The following is a 22,208-nucleotide window of genomic DNA, read 5'->3' as shown; positions in this document are numbered from 1 at the left end:
GCAACCCCATTTCCACCATGATACCTCAATTACTACCACCAGTGTTGCTTTTGATCATAAGATCCCCTAACCCTTTAGCAATTAAGCAGGTCATATCCGGCCCAAATATTCTCCCTGTTTTATGTTCAAACTGACCAGATCTGGCCTCTCACACCTACCCTTCAATGTCATTCTAAAAATAATTAAGCATAACATACAACAGAGTAATCCAAATGCTAAAAAGTTAATCTTGTGGCATTCAGATTACTCTGTCAAATGTAATGCTTTTGAATTAATCCTTTGTTAATCTCATAGCTTTGAGATTTTGGTGATGTGATTGTTTATTTTCAGAGTGACATTGTAGGGTAGGTGTGAGAGGCTGGATATGGCTGGTTTGAACACAAAAACAGAACATTCGGGTCAGATATAGCCAGTTTAAATGCTACAGGATTAAGTGATGCAATTAATAGCTTCTCTCTGCTAAAATCTGTGGCAACCTTCTACATACATTGGTAATCTTTATAAATTAAAGAGACACATTCCAAAAACTGATGACATCAGAACAAAACCAAATTCTCTACATAATCCAGCACTGTACCATTTCTTGCAACTTGCTCTTCATTAGTCCAGGTTTTCAATTGAATGAGAGAGAGAGAGAGAGAGGGAGAGAAACAGAAAGACAGACAGACAAATAGATAGAAAGCAAAGGAGAGATCAAAGAGAAGTGAAGGAAGGAAACTCAACAAAGATAAGCAACAACACAATATAAATATATAATACTATATCAAGCACCACTATCAACACTGGTGGTGGCGGCGGTGGTGGTGGCGGCGGTGGTGGTGGCGGCGGTGGTGGTGGTGGCGGTGGTGGTGGTGGTGGCGGCGGTGGTGGTGGCGGCGGTGGTGGCGGCGGCGGTGGATTACGAAGGCTGTTTTACAGAAGCCCAGTCAAGCAAAATGTCACTGTAACCTTTTGAAATTTGATCTAAGTTTCAAAAAGCTCACAAGTAAATTGGGCTGAATGAAATAATAAGTAGACAATAGGGGAAAGATAATGGGGACATGAATTGGGTTGTTGTTGTTGTTGTTTAGCCCCGAGACAGCCTTGGTTCAGCAGACCAATGATCAAAAGCATACCAACTATGACCCAACCCACCTGTTTTTTTTTCCTTTTTTTCTTTTTCTTAAACATAGTAAATGTAATTATTTAGGCACTGTAGTGTCATTTGAGGGAGATTTGACTGCTATTTCTAGCAGACCAAGTGATTTCTATACATTCAAGATTGACTTGTACAAGAATTGGCTGACGTAAATGCCTTGATAGCAATGATGATGATGATGGTGGCAATGATGAATGAATATGATGACAATGGTAATTGCAATATTGATGATGATGATGATGATGGTAAAAATGCTGTCAAGGATGATAAAGATGATGACCACAATGATGCTGATGATGGGAATGATAATTGCAATGATGATGATGATGATGATGATGACGAAGATGAAAAGCCACAACAATAAAGTCAACTTACTATCGGGTTATCCTTGAAGTAGTGCAGTTTGTTTGTGTTGGAATCCAGTAGGAAGTACCTCCTTTTAAACACTCCCGTATTCTCATCTTCCTCAATATTAAGGAAACCACACGTCCTGCCATATTGGTCCTCATATGGCATCTTGAACCAACTTCACCGAAATGACATCACAATCTGTTGGCAATCTCAACTTAGAAACAAAATCAAATGAAAGACGTTGCTCTTTCGAACTTTGTTTTCCTTTTTCTTGTGATTCAATTTAAATTTGGTAAATCCTAATTATTATTATTCGTCTTTATTTATTTCTGGTTTTAATTTTGTCCCTTTTATCTCTGTTTATCTTTTTTCTTTTCCTTGGTCAATGGCAGTTTTCGACAAATTATAACTGGTTCCTACAATTAAGAAAAAAAGTATTTGTTAATAATAATAATGATGATGATAATAATAATAATAATAATAATAATAACATTGGTTTCAAATTTTGCCACAAGGGCAGCAATTTTGGGGGAAGGGATGAGTCGATCACATCGACCCCAGTACACAACTGGTATTTATTTTATCGACCCCACCCACTGAAAGAATGAAAGGTGAAGTTGACCTTGGCAGAATTTGAACTCAGAATGTGGCGACGGGCAAAACACTGCTAAGCATTTCACCCTGTGTGCCAATGATGCTGCCAGAATGGTAAGGAGGAGGGCATCCAGTCCTAGAAACCATACCAAAACAGACAAGTGGAGTTTGGACAGCTCCTCAACTAGCCAGCATGGAAAACAGGCATTAGAGTATGATGCTGCTGAAGATGATGAATGATATATAGCCCAAAGCTATAGTAGAAGTTACTTGCCCAGGTGCCATGCAGTGGGACTGAACCCAGGGCCATGTGGTTGGGAAGCAAACCTCTTACCACACAGCCATGCCTTCTCATGTGTTATTTCGTGCTCCCTTCCGCTGTCCTTTGGCCATTTCAAGAGATTTTCACTGGACACCCAATGTCTTCTACTTCAGCCATTAATCCAGTTTGCTTTCAACCCTGACAGCTGTCTCGTCACCATTTACTTAATTAAATCACCAAATATAGCAACAAGTTTGGAATTAATTATGAATCTGTCAAATAAAAAAACAAAAAGAAAATGACTTATGCCAATCAAAGTGAACCAACCATTTTGGCACTGGTCTATTTAACGAAATCTGCTAACGAGTAATGTTGCCTAACTGTACGGGTTTGTTGTAATGTAGGGTTGGTGGGTGAGGTGCCCCCTCCCCATCATCTTCTTTCCACTGGTTTATGTAATAGCTAATGCCAGTTTCACAACTGACATCATGGGATGTTATGATAGGAAGATGTTTTAGGAAGCTAGCAGTAAATGGAGAGAGAGAGAGAGAGAGAGAGAGAGAAAGAGAGAGAGAAAGAAAGAGTTTGAGGGAGGGGAAGGGAGAAAAGGAAAGAAAGAAATACAGAAAAAGAAAAAATAATTTAGAAATAATTCTGTGAAAGAATGATATACATCAATAACAGTAAAAATAAAGTATTATTTTACACAGAGTTCTGCATTTCCTAAATTTTATTATTATTATTATTATTATTATTATTACCTCCACCGTAGCGAAGGCAGAGGTATTGTTTTCAGTCATGTTTGTTTGTTTGTCCATGGACAAGATATCTCAAGAACCGCTGCATAGATTCAGAAGAAACTTTTGGAGATGTTTGGTCTCGTGACTGGCACAAACTGATTAGGTTTTGAGATTTCTGAGTTGAAATTATGCCAAGGTTAACTTAGTCTTTCACGCTTCCAAGATCAATAAAATAAACACTAGTTGAGCACTGGGGTCCATGAAGTCGATTGCATCTCTCCCACCCTGCCTCCCATCCAAATCTCAGGCATTTTGTGCTCATAATGGAAAGAGTCATTAGGCAACAATCTAAGAACAATTCTTCGGCATCAACAAGGATGGTTATGAGTAATCTCCTCTAGAGGACTTTCAGGTCTAGTAGAGGTGGGGGTAGTATAAATGTTCTTTCAAACACACCCTTCACACCCTCTTACATTCTGACATCCTCCTCCACCCCCACACCCCCATACATGCATCATCTATCTCACACCCTTACACCTCCCATACTCCACCACACCCACTCACCCACCCACCCAATACACAGCCACCCCATTACGGAGACACAGGTCCAGTTTTCTCAAACAGATGGGAATTATTATTCCAAATATCTTCCCCGCTCCCCAACAGTCCTCCTCCACCATTCATGAAATAATAACAGACCAATTCCTGGTTCTGTTGGAACTGTAAAGTCACTATTTTAGCTTAATGACTATTAATAGACATTCAGCAGACCACACAGAGGAGACGGTAACAACAACATCTTTGTTAATCTTTGTACATTTTCATGCATGTTTTTCAAAGATGAAAGAAATTCTTGTAATTTTCAAACCATAATGATGATAATGGTTATTCCCATTGATTTCGTTGTATGTTGGAAGGAAAGGATTTCAAACAAAAACAAAAAAAAAAAAAGGATTAAAAACGAAAGAAGCTGCATCTTATTTGTGATGAATGCAGATGGGGCAATGTCCAGCGAATATGGTGGGTGGAGCATCGTTTCCCATTCAGACTGCTCCAGCATTTGGAATATCATCTTCACTATATGTGGCCAAGCATTATCCTGATGGAAGAACACCTTTCATCTTGAAACCAAAGATGGTCATTTTTCTTCTAGCGCTGGCTTAAGCCGATCAAGCTGCTCAAAGTAGATCTCCTTAGTTATCTTTTGGTTTCGGTTTAAAAGTTCAAAGTGGACTAAACTTTTCATATCCGACCAAACATAACGACACTTTACGTAAGTGAAGACCTTCTTTAGCCTGGGGTGCTGGTGTTTCTCCTTTCCCTACCCACTGTCTTCAGTGATTGACAGTTTCATAGAGGACCCATTTCTTGTCACCAGTCACTATTCAGTCCAATAAAGGTTCATTTGTGAGACATCACAGCAAAGAAGAGCTCACATTCCCTCTCTGCGCATGATTAGACTCGGAAAGTTTGTGAGGAACCCATTGACCCAATTTACTGACTTTTCTGATGGCTCGCAGGTGTCGATGAATGGTTGACTGACCAAATCCAAGCCTCTCTGCTAGTTCCACAACAGTTACGATGGGATTTTGTTCCACCAAGGTTTGCAGAATATCCTTATTGAGCTCTACAGATCTTCCAGGACAAAGCTTGTCTTCTAGACTATAATTTCCAGCTTGGAATTTCTGGAACCACCGTTAACACTCGCTTACACTTATTGTCTGACTTTCGTATACTGTGTTAATATTCCTCGCACTTTCCATAGCTTTGAAAAAATAACTGTTAAAATAGAACTGCACTCTTCAAAACTTGCACTAAGAATAAGTAGAAGGTAAAATTATTACCCACTTTTATAGTAGGTTGATACAGGTAGTTTATCCTGTCCCCTCCAACTTTTAGTTCATGCATTTGAACCCCACCAACCACATTATTTATGGGATGACCCAATATATATATATATATATATGCATGTGTGTGTGTGTGTGTAGACAGACACAGACAAACAGGTTTGTGTGTATTTTACATCAAAAGAAAATTGGAGTCATAATCTTCAGAGTGGGGATGAGGTGGGAATTGGCTGTTTCCATTCTAACTAACCTTGACATTGATAAACACAGAAGTTAGTTTGTGCTCTTTTTTTTTTTTAGAATTTACCAAAATAAGAGGGAGGGGTGGGAAGGTAGGTAGGTGAGTTGAAAAAAATGAAGTTCCTATTCATCTATTTATTCATTCACAACTTTTTTTAAAGCATTTAGTGTAGAAAAATGGGTGGGGTGGGGTGGGGGTGGGGGTAAGGTGTGTGCGTGCGGGGTGGGGGGGTTTAGATGGCAGAACTGAAGCTGAAACAACAAAAGAATTCAGAATGGAACCAAATACCTTTTCAGCTGATCTTTGAAATACCTTTTTAGAATTATTTTAGCTTTTCATGCTTTTTTTTTCATTCATTCTTGTTTGTTTTTTGGTTTTTGTCTTTTTTTTTTGGCAAGTGCTGGAATTTAAAACACCTGCAGGAAGATGGTGGTGGGGGTGGCTGATGCAAAACCTGAGGTGATAAATGAGTTTATGCCAAGTAGTTTGTATCACCCCCACAGAGTCAATTAGGAAATGACATGGGAGGGAACCGACAACAACAACAAAGCAGAAATAAAACGAAAGGGGAACAAAAGATGGCAACAAGATGAATAAAACACACACACACACACACACACACACACACACACACGTTCATTTGCACCTAGATTAATATTCTGTGGTGTTTGGGGTTTTTTTTTCTGTTTAAATAACAAATTCTTCACTGATTAATCTTGCTCGTCCTTGTCACCGTCATCACACTCCAGCACCTCCACCACCATCGTTGGTGTCACATTTATCACCATCATCATTGTTATCAAGATGATCTGAATCAGCAGTCCCAGAGTGACACTGTCGATTACAATGATGAATGTTCCAATTGATTCGATCAACAGAACAGCCTGCTTATGAAATTAATGTGCAAGTGGCAGAGTGCTCCACGGTCATGCGTACCCTCAATGCAGTGATCAAATTCACCCTGTATACTCTGTAAAGTGGTTAGCATTAAGAAGGGCATCCAGCTGTAGAAGCCATGCAAAAACAGACAACTGGAGCCTGGTGCAGCTCCTGGCCCTGCCAGCTTACCACCCAGCCACATCGTCTCAAACTAGAAACTCTGCCGGACAGTGCTATACATTTAGAAAAGTGATTACGAATGTCTTTCCTGATAATTATTTTCCACTTTAATGGTTAGATATTCACAAATCATTAGATGTTAACAACTTTAAACATCTAACAGTTTGTTAATTAATACCTAATCATTAAGGTGGAAAATTATCAGAAAATTCAGACTTCAAACTTTTCTCAAGTATATACTCTTTTACTTGTTTCAGACATTTGACTGCGGCCATGCTGGGGCACCACCTTAAAGAGTTTTAGTCAAACAAATTGACCCCAGGACTTTTTTTCCTTTCAGCCTAGAACTTATTTTATCAGTTGCTTTTGTCGAACCACTAAGTTACAGGGATGTAAATACACCAACAATGGTTGTCAAGCAGTGGCAGGGGCACAAACAGACACATATGACAGGCTTCTTTCAGTTTCTGTCTATCAAATTCATTCACAAGGCATTGGTCAGCCAGAGGCTGCCACACAGTGGGATTGAACTTGTAACCATGTGGTTGGGAAGCAAACTTCTTACCACAAAGCCATGCCTGCACCTGTATATATATCATTTGTTTAAAATGGTTTAAATTGAAACCTTCCAGATTTTCTTTGATCACTTCTCAATTGTGTTGGAAACACCCTCTCCAAGTATTTGTAAATGGAGAAAGTTTGTTTCATTAGAATCTCTCTCTAAATTCTTGATTGTTTTCCAAACTAATTGAATCCTAAAGACAAATGTATTTTGTTAAGAATAAGGGGTCCTAAGCAGAGTGAACCCCCTGTAGATGACCAATCAGATAAGTGTCCCTGCAACTTGACAGCAGATGATGTGGTTCAGCAACACTGTGTGCCAAAACAAAAAAGAAAAAGAAAGACAGGGGGACAGGGTCAGTAACAATTTTTAAAAAGGGCAAGAGAGAGAGAGGGGGAGTGATGTAGGAGAGAGAGAGAGAGAGAGAGAGAGAGAGAGAGAGAGAAAGAGAGGAGGGTGGATGGGTTGAGAGTGTTTATGAGGTGGTAAGTAGCTTAAGAAAGAAGCTTGAGGCTGGCCTACCCTGCCGAAATCAAGCAGGTTGGGAGAGGATGTTTGGTTTATTGAATAGCAACTCTACAATTGTAATGTCAACATAACCGTAATTTAAGGAAGAACATAAGAAAGCAAATGAGAAGCTGTTTGTGTAGCAGCAACGACCTGCTTTAATATCCCAACTTGTACTGTAAGAACATCAGCTTACACAGCCGACTCTTCGGTCTTAAAACGATGATACAATATCAATGGAACCCAGAACAAGTTATCAAGTTGGCATTTTGTAGGGGGTTTGATAAGGTAGGGGCTTTTTAGTGGGGGTTTTTTTTTGTCTTAGGGTTACTTTTTATCCTTCTTTTATGTTCTAACACATTTACACTCCCACACAGATATACATGTACCCTTTGATACACATAGACATACACCTTAACCCTTATATACACATGTACTTTCTTATACAACATTGACAGTGTCTGGAATAGCCAGAACACATGTAAGTTTAAGAAGAAAAAAAACAGCAAAAAATGTTTGTAAAATTGGTACATTCTTCTTTCAGTTTGACTGGGTGCAGGCAATCTTCCCCCCTCTTACTCTCCACACATACACTCACACACACACACACAGTGTACATCATTTGTAAGTTGTTTACTCACATCATGGGTCAACAAGAACATACATACACACAGTTTCATAGAAGTGATACTCCCAATTCGTTAAACATCTGTTATCAGAGACCCCCAGTCGACACAAGTGGATTTATGGAAGATTTAAAAGTAGTTGACCAAAACACAGTTGTTCAGACAGGTGGGACCATTGAAGTCTGATTACATTATACCTAATACCAGACAGGTGTAGATGTCTGATATTAGTGGTGGAGGTGGTGGTGGTTGTTTAACCCTGGGTTAGCCCTATTCCAGAAGACCTGCAAGTACATGTATGAATGACAGCTGATCAGAACCCCTTTTTTTTTTCTGTCCCTACAATTACATTGGCCAGTATAGAAGAGGATGTGATTCGGAGGTAGAGTAGGCTGCTGTTTCTTTCTAGCATGCAAACACAAATTCCAGCACCCAGGGCCATGTGTCTATATATATATATATATATGAGCGTACTGACTCCATGAAGAATGCTGTGAAACAGCTGTAACTCTAAGGATGTCAAGCAGTCAAATATATTTCTCCCTCATATGTCCTGACTTTTTGTGGTTTATATATTTATAGCAAAGAGTTGGAAGAATTGGTAGCAGACCAGGCGAAATGCTTAGCGTGTTCTGAGTTCAAATTCCATGTTTAGCCCCTTGTGGGCAATAATGAAATATATATTTATGTGTGCGTGTGTGTGCGTGTGTGTGTGTGTGTGTGTGCAAGCATATGCATATGTGCACACATCACTGTCATTGCTTTAATGTCTACTTTTCTTGCTCAGATGGTTTGGACAGAATTTGATGCGGATGCTCTTCCTGTCACCAACTTCACATTTGCAATGAAGGTAAGATTTCCTCCATAGCCAAGCATGGTTTCACAAAAAATTAAAAACAAAGAATACCACTCTTATGGGGTGAGGGAAGATTCATTTACAATTGTCACAACAGGGAGACAAACACACACACATACATGACAGGTTTCTTTTAGTTTCCATCGATCCATTCCACACACAAGACCATGGTAGAAGACACGTGCCTGAGGTGTCGTGCAGTGGGACTGAACTCAGAATCACGCAGTTTGGGAAACAAACTTCCTAACCACAGAGCCATGCAGAGAGGGGGGGGGGGGAGAAAATAGAGAAGGTGAGGATGAAGGGTGTAGGGGGTGGGTAGTCAGACAGAGTGTGTAAGCGGGGTAGACTGAGGTAGAGTAAAGAAGTAGCATGAGGTGGTATAAGTTCAGGGGTACGCAGCAGCAGTTTAGTGGGGGGGGTAGTGTGAGGTGACTGCTAATGAGTCAGACTGTTGTTGGACTCCTGAGTCATTAATAATCTAATGACAGCTTAATCAACATAACTGAGAATAACTTAGATATGAAAGACTATCTCTTTGTGGGGGTGGGGGGAAGGGCGGTGTGGTCATTATAATCACATTCATCACTGTCTTTGAATCAGCAGCAGCAGTAAGTAACATCATCATCATCATCATTGGCATTGTCCTCAACAATGAGGGAGCCCCCACGTGATCATTCAATCTGCTAGAAATAGCAACCAAATCAACCTCAACCACACCTTGCCTTGGAAGACGTATTCCAACAATGAAGTGATGGTCGAGGCTAGAGGTGGTGGTAGTAGTAATCATCGTCCTCCTTTGTACTCTAGGTACAAGGCCTGGAGTTTTGGAGAAGTACGGTAGTTGGTTATATAGACCCCAGTACTTGCCTGTACTTTATTTTATTGATTCAGAAAGGACGAAAGGCAAAGATGGACAGGTGGAAGAGATGAATTGACGCTAAGTTATCAGTGTCAATAATTCTGCCTTGGCTGTAATAATAATAATAATAATAATAATAATGATTCAACTTCAGTGACAGTCATAAAACTTTAGATAGAAAACTTTTCATTGAGCTTGTGAGAGTGAGTGAGAGAGAGAGTGAGTGAGAGAGAGAGATTGAGTGAGAGAGAGAGATTGAGTGAGAGAGAGAGTGAGTGAGAGAGAATGAAAAGTGTTTAACCTATTGCTCTTTAACAGCCAAAGTTATATGATAAAATGCCCAATAGCATACACAAAGATATTTGAGAAAGAAAACAAGAATATAACCTTTAGGTAGATGTTCCACCAAGAGAGAGGGGGAGAGTGAGGGGGGAGATAGATAGATAGGTAGGTAGGTAGGTAGGTAGGTAGGTAGGTAGGCAGGTAGGTAGGTAGGTAGAAAAGTAGATAGATAGATAGGAAGATAGATAAGCAAATGGATAGACAGATAAATAAGTAGATATAGATAGACAAGCAGACAGATAGACAGCTTTATAGCTAGACTGACAGGCAGGTAGAGATTGATAGAGATAAGTGAAGAGTTAATCCCAAAATGGATACAATTCTACAAAGATAGATGGATAGAGAGATAGAAATATTGAACAATTTACTTTATAGAAGAAGTTGAAAGATGAGTTGGGGTGGGGGAAGATAGAGAGAAGTACTTTGGGAAAATATTGCCTTCAGAGATCAGAACTGATGGAAAATAGTGTAGGAGTGAGGTGGGGGGGGGCAAAGGAAGGTAAGAAGAAATTGGAATGGAAAAAAAAAACTGTATGTGTGTGTGTGGGGGGGGGGCGCTGGGTTGTAATACATATGGTAACTCTAGTATTGCTGGAGATGGTACAGCAATTCTAACTGGCATAACAAGGTTTAGCTTAAATATACGGAGGTGCGAGTGGGGTGGGGGCACTAAAAAGTTTGTGTACCATTTTGATTTCTTTATTTTTGGGTTTTTTTTTAGCTATAATTATTTATACTGTTAACATTTTGTTTGTGATTTTAAAACTATTTATTTATTTATTTGTTAGTTTCTATGTTGTTCTTGTTGTTGTTTGGTCAGGTTGTGCCATGAGCAATAATGGTAAACAAATTCCAGGAGTTGTTTACTTCGTTGTGAACCAAGAGGAAATGGGAGAAATGGGAAGAAGTTTTGTAACTTTAATTATATATATATATATATATATATATATATCATATGCATGTATATATATATGTGTGTGTGTGTGTGTGTGTGTGTGTGTGTATACACATATATAATATGCATGTATGTATATGAGTGTGTATTTGTATGTGTATATATGTGTATGTCTGTGTGTATGTATGTATATATATGTTTATGTATATGAGTGTGTGTATAGACAGTCAGTGCTGAGCACTCATTCTCACGTTTCAACACTATTTTGTGTGTGTGTGTGTGTGTGTGCGTGTGTGCATGCGTGCATGTTAAAATTATTCAAAAGCCAATACAATGCAAATTGAAATACAGAGTGAAATCAGAAGTAAGGAAGACAGGACAACCATTTACACCTGGCCTTGTATTTCTAGATTTTGGAAACATGGAACTTCAACAGGGCACTTCTGGAGAATGAATGAATAGGTTTGTTGTGCCTTTACCCAGCTGCGCGCGCGCACACACTTGGCCTGGTGGTGTGCAAGATGGTAACATGAAGCATCAACAGGACGCTGACAAAAATTCTAATGTTCTTCCCATTTCCTCTGCCAAATTGGACAAAAAGGTTTTCATGAAATATTATATGCTACTTATAATGCATAAGTAGTGTCAATATTTTATCATCAGAAAATGGCTTAAAACCAAGATAAGAGCCAGTGAAGTATACTCAAATCTGATTAATCTGCGTTTTTGGGGGGGACCTCATAGTCAGCATTGGAAATTTTTTTAGTCAACAGCCATTTGAGGAGCCTGATTAATGTTTGTTGCAAATATGAGGCAAGTGACTGGATACTCTTCAAGTTACAGGCCTTAACGCTGTGAAAATGCTTAAATCATGCAGTTTATCTGCCCCTGGGCCCACATTAGGCAAGATGTTGAAAATTTCTTTGGCCTATATCACTCCATGGACCCCATGTAATGCATGTGTAAAATTTCATTATAATCGGTTGGGTGGATCTTGAGTTATAACGTCATGACCAACACACAAACAGACACACACACACACACATCCTGTGTTTAATATATATAGATAGATAGATTAGTAACATACTGTGAAACACAGAAACATCCTAAATACACTAATATGAAGGACCTGCCTTCTGTGACAAGTTATTCTTTTATCTTTCACTTGTTTCGGTCATGGGACTGCGGCCCTACTGGGGCATCGCCTAGAATGGCTTAGACAAAGAACTCAACCTAAGTACATCTTCCTTTCTTTCTTCAAGCATGGTACTTCTTCTATCAGTCTCTTTGTTGAAACACTAAGCTATGAGGATATAAACAAACCTAACCCAGTTATCAAATGATAGTGGGGGACAAATACAAACACACAGCCAAAAACCGTTAGATTCACTTCAACATTTAAATTTAATTGGCCAAAATATTTTCGGCGCTTTGAGACCCTGACCTGTTCACTGACAAAATTTTGTGCTGCATCTTATATATTATTTATATATATTTATATGTATGTATGTATGTAAATACAAATTTGTTACCAGTTCAAATATACTGGAGACATAGTTCAAACCTGTAAGAAAACTTTTTACTGCATTTTGTCACGAAGGAAAATTACAGCAAGAATTTTTCCTCGTGAATATATTTATTCATATAGAATCCCATATTGGTAATAATAATGTTAGTCTGAAGAAATGGAGGAATTGTTCGTTAGTTTAAGTATACACAGGTGCAGAAAGTCTTCAAATTTTCAAACGGAATGGAATAAAAGTAGAATATTTATGTTATTACATTTAACAAATGTTTCATCTCCCACTTAAGAATGTGTCCCTACTCCCTACAGGTACCAGTAACAGGATATTATACATGGTAATTCAATTTTGCTAGAAATAACAACCAAATCTTCCCAAATACACCCTTTCATTTTCAAACAAAACACACATTGGATAATGTAAATACAGGCTGCAGAATTCTTGATAACAAGGCAGGAAGGTCATGGCTGTAATGTCTTTCATGAGAGATGTGCTGTATCGAAGAGGTTGACCTAGGGCTAAACAACCACCCCACCACCACTGCAACCCCTAACTACACCCCACTACCACCACTCTTCTATTGTTTCCTTTATATGTCACACAGTTCAATCCTTTTCTTCCTATGAATGCCATACTGGGGCTCTGCAATGTCAATAAAAGTAGAGGTGGGGACACATTCAATTATGTGTTCTTAGTCATCCAATGTCACACCCATTATTATTGTTGTGGTTATTATTATTATTATTATTATTATCATTATTATCATTATTATTACATAGTAGTCCAGAATCTCTAATCAACCCCACCTCCGGAACCTCTGCCTTCTTATTTTTCAAAACATTTCCAGTTTATCATACACACCTTCTTCTCTCTTCCATCCATCCATCCATCCATCCATCCATCCACACACACACACACACACACACACACGTGTATGTACATACAAACACATGTACATACACACACATTCTCACCAATATATCTGTATATGCCCAATAATATTCATCTAAGTCATGCTAGCATAGAAAATGATGTGTACGTATATATATATATACATACACAAACACATGCAGACATATATACACACACACACACACACACACACACGTACATGCATGTATACATATACAAATACATATGCACATATACACACACACATCTATATACATATAAACACACATCTACATACATATACACACACATCTATATACAAATCCACACACATCTATATACATATCCACACACATCTATATACATATCCACACACATCTATATACATATCCACACACATCTATATACATATACACACATCTATATATATACATACACGCACATCTATATACATACACACACATCTATATACATACACACACATACACACATCTATATACATATATACACACACATACACACATCTATATACATATATACACACATACACACATCTGTATACATATCCCACACCTCTATATACACAAGCACACACACAATCTATATACAATATATATCTATATATCTCTATATATATATATATACATACATAAGTGCAGAGGTGGCTTCTTACATTCCACTCCATTTATTATACATGAACACTATTAGACTGTAATATCATAATTGGTATTTATCTGAAGGTTACTCGGTGCAAGATGGCATGGTTGGGTGGGGTGAGCACAAGGTGGTGGGGTGGGACATGGATGTTTGAAAATATGTCTTCTGTGTGTGTGTGTGTGTGTGTGTGTGTGTGTGTGTGTGTGCTCTTTTGTTATTATGACACTTTTATAAGTAAACTGATAAATAGACAGACTGGCAGAGGGTGAAGTGCATTTACTATACATCTATCCACCCTAGCACCATCATCATTGTCATCATCATCATAGTATTGTATTGGGTGTTTTTAATATTTTTGATTTTGTTTCCCACTGCTACCCCATCTCTTCATCCTCCACCCTCCACCATTCCGCATTTCTTTCATCAGCAATCCAATCAGTCTAATCATCTGTGTCATCGTCATCATCATCATCCCAATTATCATCATTGTCATCGTCAGTATTGCTACCACCAGTTGTAACAGCTATCATCATCATCATCATCATCAACATCGTTCCCACTAACGACACCAACATACACCATCAACACTATCACCACCACCTCTTATACCAACACCACTACCACCAAAACTATTCAAATATGAGGGTGGGGAATGGAAGAAAAAGCCTATGAAACATCTGTTTGATCTTCTTTGTATTATTCCATGTTCTTTCACTAAACTTACAAAACCAACTTCTACCAACACACACACACACACACACACACACACACAAAAGAAATTGCAAAATATGTGAATTTCTGTACCTATTTAACCCAACCTACAAGATTCACTGCATTTCTGATAGTGACAAGGAGAGTACTTGAATAACTTGGGCAGTAAAGGCATTGCTTGCTTACCAGCCACATGGTTCTGGGTTCAGTCTCACTGTATGGCATCTTGGGCAAGTGTCTTCTACTATAGCCTCAGGCTGACCAAAGCCTTGTAAGTAGATTTGGTAGACAGAAACTGAAAGAAGCCTGTCGTATGTATATACATTTGTGTATGTGTGTGTGTGTGTGTGTGTGTGTTTGTTCCCCACCACCACTGTTGGTGTGTTTACATCTCCATAACTTAGCAGTTCAGCAAAATGAACCAATATTAACATGCAAGGGTCAATTCATTTGACCGAAAATTCTTCAAGGTGGTGCCCCAGCATGACCGCAATCTAATGACTGAAACAAGTAAAAGATACATCCTGGCTATGACTTGAAACTGCATTTGGTAGCTGGGGCCCCTGATACATGAATCGCAGGGGTTTGAAGGGTGTGGAACCATCTCTTAGCCACTGTTGTTCCTAGGGCTATTCTGACCCAGAGCAGTGACACTTGTCAGGGTCCTAGCTGTAGGCTAAGTACCATCTAAACCATTGAGGGTGAAACCTCACCCCTAATTTTTGTTAGAATTTCTTTCTAAGACAAAGTGAGCTCATAGAAAACCTCAAAGGCACAGCTGAATTATCTATCCCTGAATTAACATGCAAGAAGTGGCTGAATACTCCACAGACATGTGTTCCTTTTAAAGAAATTCACAAGTAGAATCAGCATGATGCAGTGTGTAACAAGGCTGTACTGTCTGATTACAGGTAGAATCCAACTCAAGAGCTTCCTTACAGTTTCCCTCTACTCAGTCTCATTAACAAGGTTCAGTCAATCCAAGGCTGTAGGAAATTCCATTTGCCCAAACTGTGCCAACCAACAGATATGATATATATATATATATATATATATATATATATACACACACACACACACACACATGCACAAATACCAATGTTTTTGACTTATCACAATACTAACGAAGTGAAACGATTTACAAAAAAAAATATTCTTCCCCCCCCCCCCTCCTTTCACCCCTACCTACTTATTTTCTTTATTTTTTTTTTCTTCAACCATCTTTCAAAAGAAGAATGAAAACATTTTTAACTATCATAAAATTAAAGATTTTCATTTTCCTTGTTTTTTTTTTTTTTCATTATTTTTGTTTAAACTCAGTGATTTTTCTCTTTTTTTTTTCTTTGCCTTTTCATTTTTCTTACTTTTGATTTTGTTTTCTTTCAACATCAATTTTTATTGAAGAAGAGAAAAAAACAAAAACAGAAGACGAAAATGAAGAAATAGAAAGGAAAAAAAAAAAAAGAGGAGACAATAAGACAGAAGAGGAAAGAAGAAAAGAGAAGAGAAAAGTAAAAACTACGGCACAGACAATCAAAGCCATCTTCTGGCAAAATGGCTGAGATAATCAGGGGTAACGAAGAAGGAGAGAAGGAAAGGAGTACTCATTGGAAATCAGATTTCAGAGAAAATGGTTTTCATTTCCAAACAGCATTCATTTGGAAACTAAAAGTCGATACAACAGACATGAACGACATCTATGGAATCGTGCTTAATCCTTGGTTAGTTGTTGCAAAGAATTTAATTTAATGGATTTCAAATTACTCTTTGGTTTTGAGAAAGAGAGAAGAACGAGAAAGAAGACATTCAGCAGTGAAGAGAATAAATAAAATAAATAAATAAATACACCAAAGAATCAATAATAAAAGAATCTTACTAATTTATAACAGTGTGTTATTTGTTGGGGAGGGAAAAAAATACCAAAGTAAGAAAATAATGTTGTAATTGGAACTTCAAGCATTATCCACACAGTATTATCAGTGACACAGTATTGCTGACACAGCATTGTCAATAATGTAGACTTGCTGACACAGCATTATTAACACAGCCTTGTCAATAACATTATAGACGTAACATTGTCAACGCTATGATCTTATTGGCAGAGCATTATTCACAGCATTATCAACACAGACTTACCCAGAGGCAGTATATACAATACTGAAGAAGTATGCACACAAACTTATCGATACAACATTATCTTAGAGTAGGACTTGAATTATATACCACAGAACCTCCCCAAACTAGACACCAATATTTAAGCATTCTCTAAACCTAATTAGAGAACCTAAGAAGAAAACCAAACAATACCAAAGAAAGTGATCCCCCACAAACTATGAATTAACAAACACTTTGCTTTTTACAAGAATGAAAGATAACCTAGAATAAAAAGACTAAGATATGAGAAATTCACAATCAAGCATAACATATATGCATTCTCATCATCAGCTGCCAAACATATCACTATAGTTTTGACACAATTTTGAAGCAAATAAACAGCATTATTGACACAGTGTTGAAAGTGTATGTGTGCACATGTATATATGTGTCTCTAATATATACATGTGTGCACAAGTACACACATGTACATAGGGTACACTAATTAGGTATTTCCCTCTCCCCAAAATTGCTGGCCTTGTGCCAAAATTGGAAATCAATATTTACCTCATTCACTGTTCAATAGCAGCTCCCAATATCACCTACTACTGCAATCATTTTTATCACCACTAACCACCTCTGCTATTCTAACTACCACCATCTCTACAATCACATCAACTATTACCACCTTCCTACTACTACTACTACTACTACTACTACAATACTTATTGTTTAAGATTATCAGCCCTGAAGTCCCTATCCCTCCCTAATTACTTCTTACCTTCAAACAACACTCAAGGCACACAACTCACCTCACCGAAACAAATTTCTTATTTTGGACACGGATCACAGAATAAATGGTCAGCATTAGACTCAAAGACAGCGTTGAGTTGGAAAACATGATGTGAGAATAAAAGAGAGCAAGCAAAATGTCTAAATATAGCAGACTGGTTAATTCTAGCCAATTGAATAATGGTCAAAGTAGATTAGTTTGTTTGAAGACAATCTGGTTCCAATTACAGACTGACGATGAAGAAACCACTCCAAAGCAATTCCAGTGGTCTTCTCTTTGAAACGAGCAATTTAAACAACATATAGCAGTACTGCTTCAAATGGTTACATTTGGAGTGACATGGGGTCATCGTTCAATTATATTTCAGCTATTTTCAGTTGGCATCAAATTATGGCATCAGTGAGAAAGAATTTCTATTTCACTAATTGGGTTTCGATTCTTTGAAATTTCAATTCAATCACCATCATTATCATATTATGTTTATCATACACAAACATATCTGTCTGTCTACCTATAAATCTATCAACATATATCATATCTGTTGGATTATCTCCCTTTCTATCTATATATCAACCACACACACATGGTTGCTGTATAGACAGAGAGAGGGATAGACAGAGATATATATGTTGATAGATTTACAGGTAGACAGACAGACAGATAGCTACAAGCATGGCTGTGTGGTTAAGCAGTTCACTTTCCAAATACATGGTTTCAAGTTCAATCATGGTATGTGGAACCTTGGGCAAGTTTCTTCTTCTATAACCCCAAGTTGATCAAACCCTTGTGAGAGGATTTGCTAGATAGAAACTGAAAAAAAAAAGGCCTGTCGTATGTGTGTGTGCATATACATACATTTATATGTATGTGCATATTTTTGTATCCATCCATGCTTCTCAAAGGCCCTTGTCGATGGTTCAGAGGGCCGGCCCTTCTCACACATTTCAACAAGTTTCCTCTTAGTTTCTGTTGACCCAATTTCATTCTCAGGGCATTGGTCAAGCTGAGGCTGTGGCAGAAGACACCCAAAGGGTCATTCTGGGATTGAACCAGGAACTACATGGTTGTAAAGCAAAGTTCTTAACCACACAACTAAGTCTGCATTTTATTCTTTTATTCTTTTACATGTTTCAGTCATTTGGCAGCAGCCATGCTGGAGCACCACCTTAAGAATTATCAATGATTTTTTTTAATAGTGTGATTTCTTTAACTGTGTTTCTTAATGTGTTCTGGAGACAGCATCGAGTGAATATATATTTTTTCTTTACTAATTTCAGCTAGAGAGCCGTGGCCATGCTGAAGCACCACCGTTTATATATATATATATATATATAGTTCAATGTACACTGTATTAGAATAAGAGCTACTAATGGTTTCTTGCCATTGAGCCACATAGCATGTTATAAAAATTTGCCTAAACATGTGAAAAATGGTAAGAAACTATTAGTAACACTTATTTTAAATATATTAAATGATATTTATCTCTCATTGGATGGAGTAGTTTTTTTTTTGTTGATCCTACCATAATGGAATAGAAAACTACACACACACACACACACACACACACACACAGACTATTTAGAGATAATTGCTGCAATACTGAAGGCCCTCCAAGTTATGGGTCAGAGGCCATCTCTGTACGTAATCAGTTAAAACTCTAATCTGTACAGATTGTACTTAGCACATTTGCAACTGAAGATAAGAAAGCAGAGGAGGTGTTTTGATAAAAGCCAGTTAACCAGCCACATTAAAAATGTTCATGCCACCATTAGCAATCATTAGAAAGTTATCTATTATTATTATTATTATTATTATTACTATTATTATTATTACTATTATTATTATTATTATTGGAGGTTGGAGGTGTCTGAAAATACATCTTTGTATATATCTTAATCCTGTAGACTTCCACTTCATCATCTCCAATGGTTTATCCTTTTAACATTCAAACTATTCAAATGTCTGAGAGGAGTTCTTAGGACCAACATTACAATGTTCTACTCTATCAACCTTTAGTCGTTCAAATGCACATTTATAATATTTACAATATTTGTGTCTGCATCATGTTTTGATTGGTTTGTTCCCCAAACTTATTTTGTTTGTAGATCTGAACATGGTATCCTATGGCTAAGACATTCAGAGAAGGGCTAGCCCCAATCGATGTGTCTCACACAGAGCTGCTTTTGTGTAGACATGCCCTGATGTCATGCAAAATAATATTCTTTTCTACTCTAGGCACAAGGCCCGAAATTTTGGGGGAGCAGTCAATTAGATAGACCCCAGTATGCAACTGGTACTTAAGTTATCGACCGCAAAGGCTGAAAGGCATAGTCAACCTAGCCAGAATTTGAACTCAGAATGCAAAGACAGATGACATACCACCAAGCATTTCACCCGGCGTGCTAACATTTCTGCCAGCTCCTCACCACCTTACACACAAAATAATATCAAATGAAGTGTGTACGGTTCTGTTTCTTGTACTAAATGTTTCTGTCACATAAAAATTATTTTCTTTTACTTGTTGCCCACAGAATGTCCGCAAAAGAGAGAATAAACCAGGTTTGCGAAAATGTCAATGTTGCTAGTTTACAGCTGATTAGCTGTCTTAATGTTCATTTTCAATTTAATTAGCAGCAATTACATCTCCGAACACTGAAGTAATCAATTTTAATTAAGCTGGTCACTGCACATTTGCATGTGAATGCAATAAACTAACGAAATATCATTTGAAATTAACAGCTTTATTTTTACAGTCAGCTAATTAAAAAAATATAATTAGGACAGTTACAAAGATAACATTCAAACCTTTTGTGCTCTCCTTAACTTTTTGTAGGTTTTTAAGTGAAATGGTTTATAAAAATAACTCATAAACAATATACACGCTTATTTATATATAGTGCTAGCATCATCATCACCACCATCATCATATATGTAGACACACATATACATGTATATATACATAGATACAAATATAAACACACATCTACTTATATATATATATATATATATATATATATATATATATATATACAGTATGCACATGCATACATACATTTCCCAGTACATGCATGCACACATACCCATTTATATATATATATATATATATATATATACCAATATACATATGCATGTATGTGTCTATATATATATATATATATATATATATATATATATATATATATATATATACACACATACCAACATACATATATCTACATATAATGCATGCATATAATATGTGTGTGTGTGTGATTGATAGATAAATAATACATACATTGCACTGTATATACATACATACAATATGTGCATATACATATGTATATAGACACTGAATGTTTAACACTGAACTATGAGAATAGTGAAAGGGCAAACCTATTACATGCCAGTAGCCTTTACTAGTTAGTGATGATGATGATGGTGGTGGTGGTGGTGGTAGTGTTAACCTGACATTCTTTAATCCAATATCCTTTCACAATAAACTCGAGAAGTTATGGTACAGAATCACCATAGATTACAACACCTAACATTTACTGAACAGATTTAGGTTTGGTAAACAAGGAATGGTAGCAGCAGTATGGCATCAAACTGGAGATGTGTTCTTTAAAACAAAATATATAAAATGCAATTTTTAAAAAATCAGTTTTCAAACCCAGTTTCATGGAATTTTTATAAAATTTCATAAAATAATGACTACATTTCCTTGCTAATAATAACCTTTGTATAATAACAGCTGCCAATATAAATGTTGGTTGGTTGATTTCCCCAGTCACAATTTACATTGTATAGAGAAATGGGGAGAGAGTAAAAGAGAGAAACAGAGAAAGAGTTAACAGAAGCGGTCCAGGATTAGTGCACATACTAAGCTTGGTGGTAGGCAATGATAATTTTCAGAAAAATACTCTTTGTTCATTTCATCATTTTGTATAAGAAGCAAGAAATTTGATAAAAATTAAATTATAATTATTGCTTTATTTTCTGATATTCCCCTTGGTGATAAAAGTATACTTCCAAAGTTATACTCATTGTATAAATTGGTAAAAGTGAGAAAAAAAGAAGAGACTCTACCCCAGTACAAGACTGGTAGTTAATCAACCCCAAAAGGATAAAAGGCAATGTTGGCCTTAGTGTGATTTGAACTCAGAGTACAGAGGGCCAGAATGATTACCACAAAGCAATCTTTCCAATGCTCTAACAACACTGCCAATTGTCTCAATCAAAAACACTGCTAACTTCAATATCACATGACTCATTCATTAAGACTGACTGGTATTGCTAATATTAATCACTTTGACTTGCCCAAGGTGCCATGCAATGGGACTGAAAATGAGACCATGTGGTTAAAAAACCAGTCTCTTAACCACACATCCACACCAATACCATGGAACTATATATATATCTATACATCCATGTATCATATTTAATGTGTATACATTGTTGATGGGCCAATTACAGCCGTATTTATCATCAGATAACATTTCTTGTGGACTGTCCAAGCATGTGACTGGCTGGAAGTAAGCAGCACTAGAAAGGTCCACACTGGCCACTGTTGGGACAAATCTTTTTTTCCCTCTAATATTTGTTTTTAACACACTAACTATACAAGAGATGTTATCTCAGGACAAATACCACAGTAACTGGCCTATCGACTGTGTACATA

The 22,208-nt window shown here is 37.3% G+C and overlaps 1 protein-coding gene and 1 long non-coding RNA gene across 5 annotated transcripts in view; one reads left to right on the top strand and one right to left on the bottom strand.

Moving 5' to 3' along the window:
- Positions 1-22,208, bottom strand: part of LOC106871497 (pleckstrin homology domain-containing family A member 2) — a 146,785-nt gene that overhangs the window by 33,091 nt on the left and 91,486 nt on the right. For all 4 annotated transcript variants that reach the window (XM_014917984.3, XM_014918002.3, XM_014917992.3 and 1 more), the window contains exon 3: positions 1,514-1,905. In XM_014917984.3, coding sequence (XP_014773470.1) covers positions 1,514-1,654 — 141 coding nt within the window. In that variant the 5' untranslated portion in view covers positions 1,655-1,905. The remainder of the gene's footprint in view (positions 1-1,513; positions 1,906-22,208) is intronic.
- The window catches only part of LOC128249890 (uncharacterized), a 113,534-nt gene that overhangs the window by 61,152 nt on the left and 30,174 nt on the right, over positions 1-22,208 (top strand). The window contains exon 2 of the long non-coding RNA XR_016244904.1: positions 8,715-8,777. This is a non-coding gene — a long non-coding RNA (uncharacterized LOC128249890). The remainder of the gene's footprint in view (positions 1-8,714; positions 8,778-22,208) is intronic.

This window comes from Octopus bimaculoides, chromosome 18, assembly GCF_046866305.1.
Source record: "Octopus bimaculoides isolate indiv1 chromosome 18, ASM4686630v1, whole genome shotgun sequence".
Lineage (NCBI taxonomy): Eukaryota > Metazoa > Mollusca > Cephalopoda > Octopoda > Octopodidae > Octopus > Octopus bimaculoides.
Note: the sequence above shows the minus strand (reverse complement) of the source record. Positions and strands in the feature narration are given on the sequence as shown.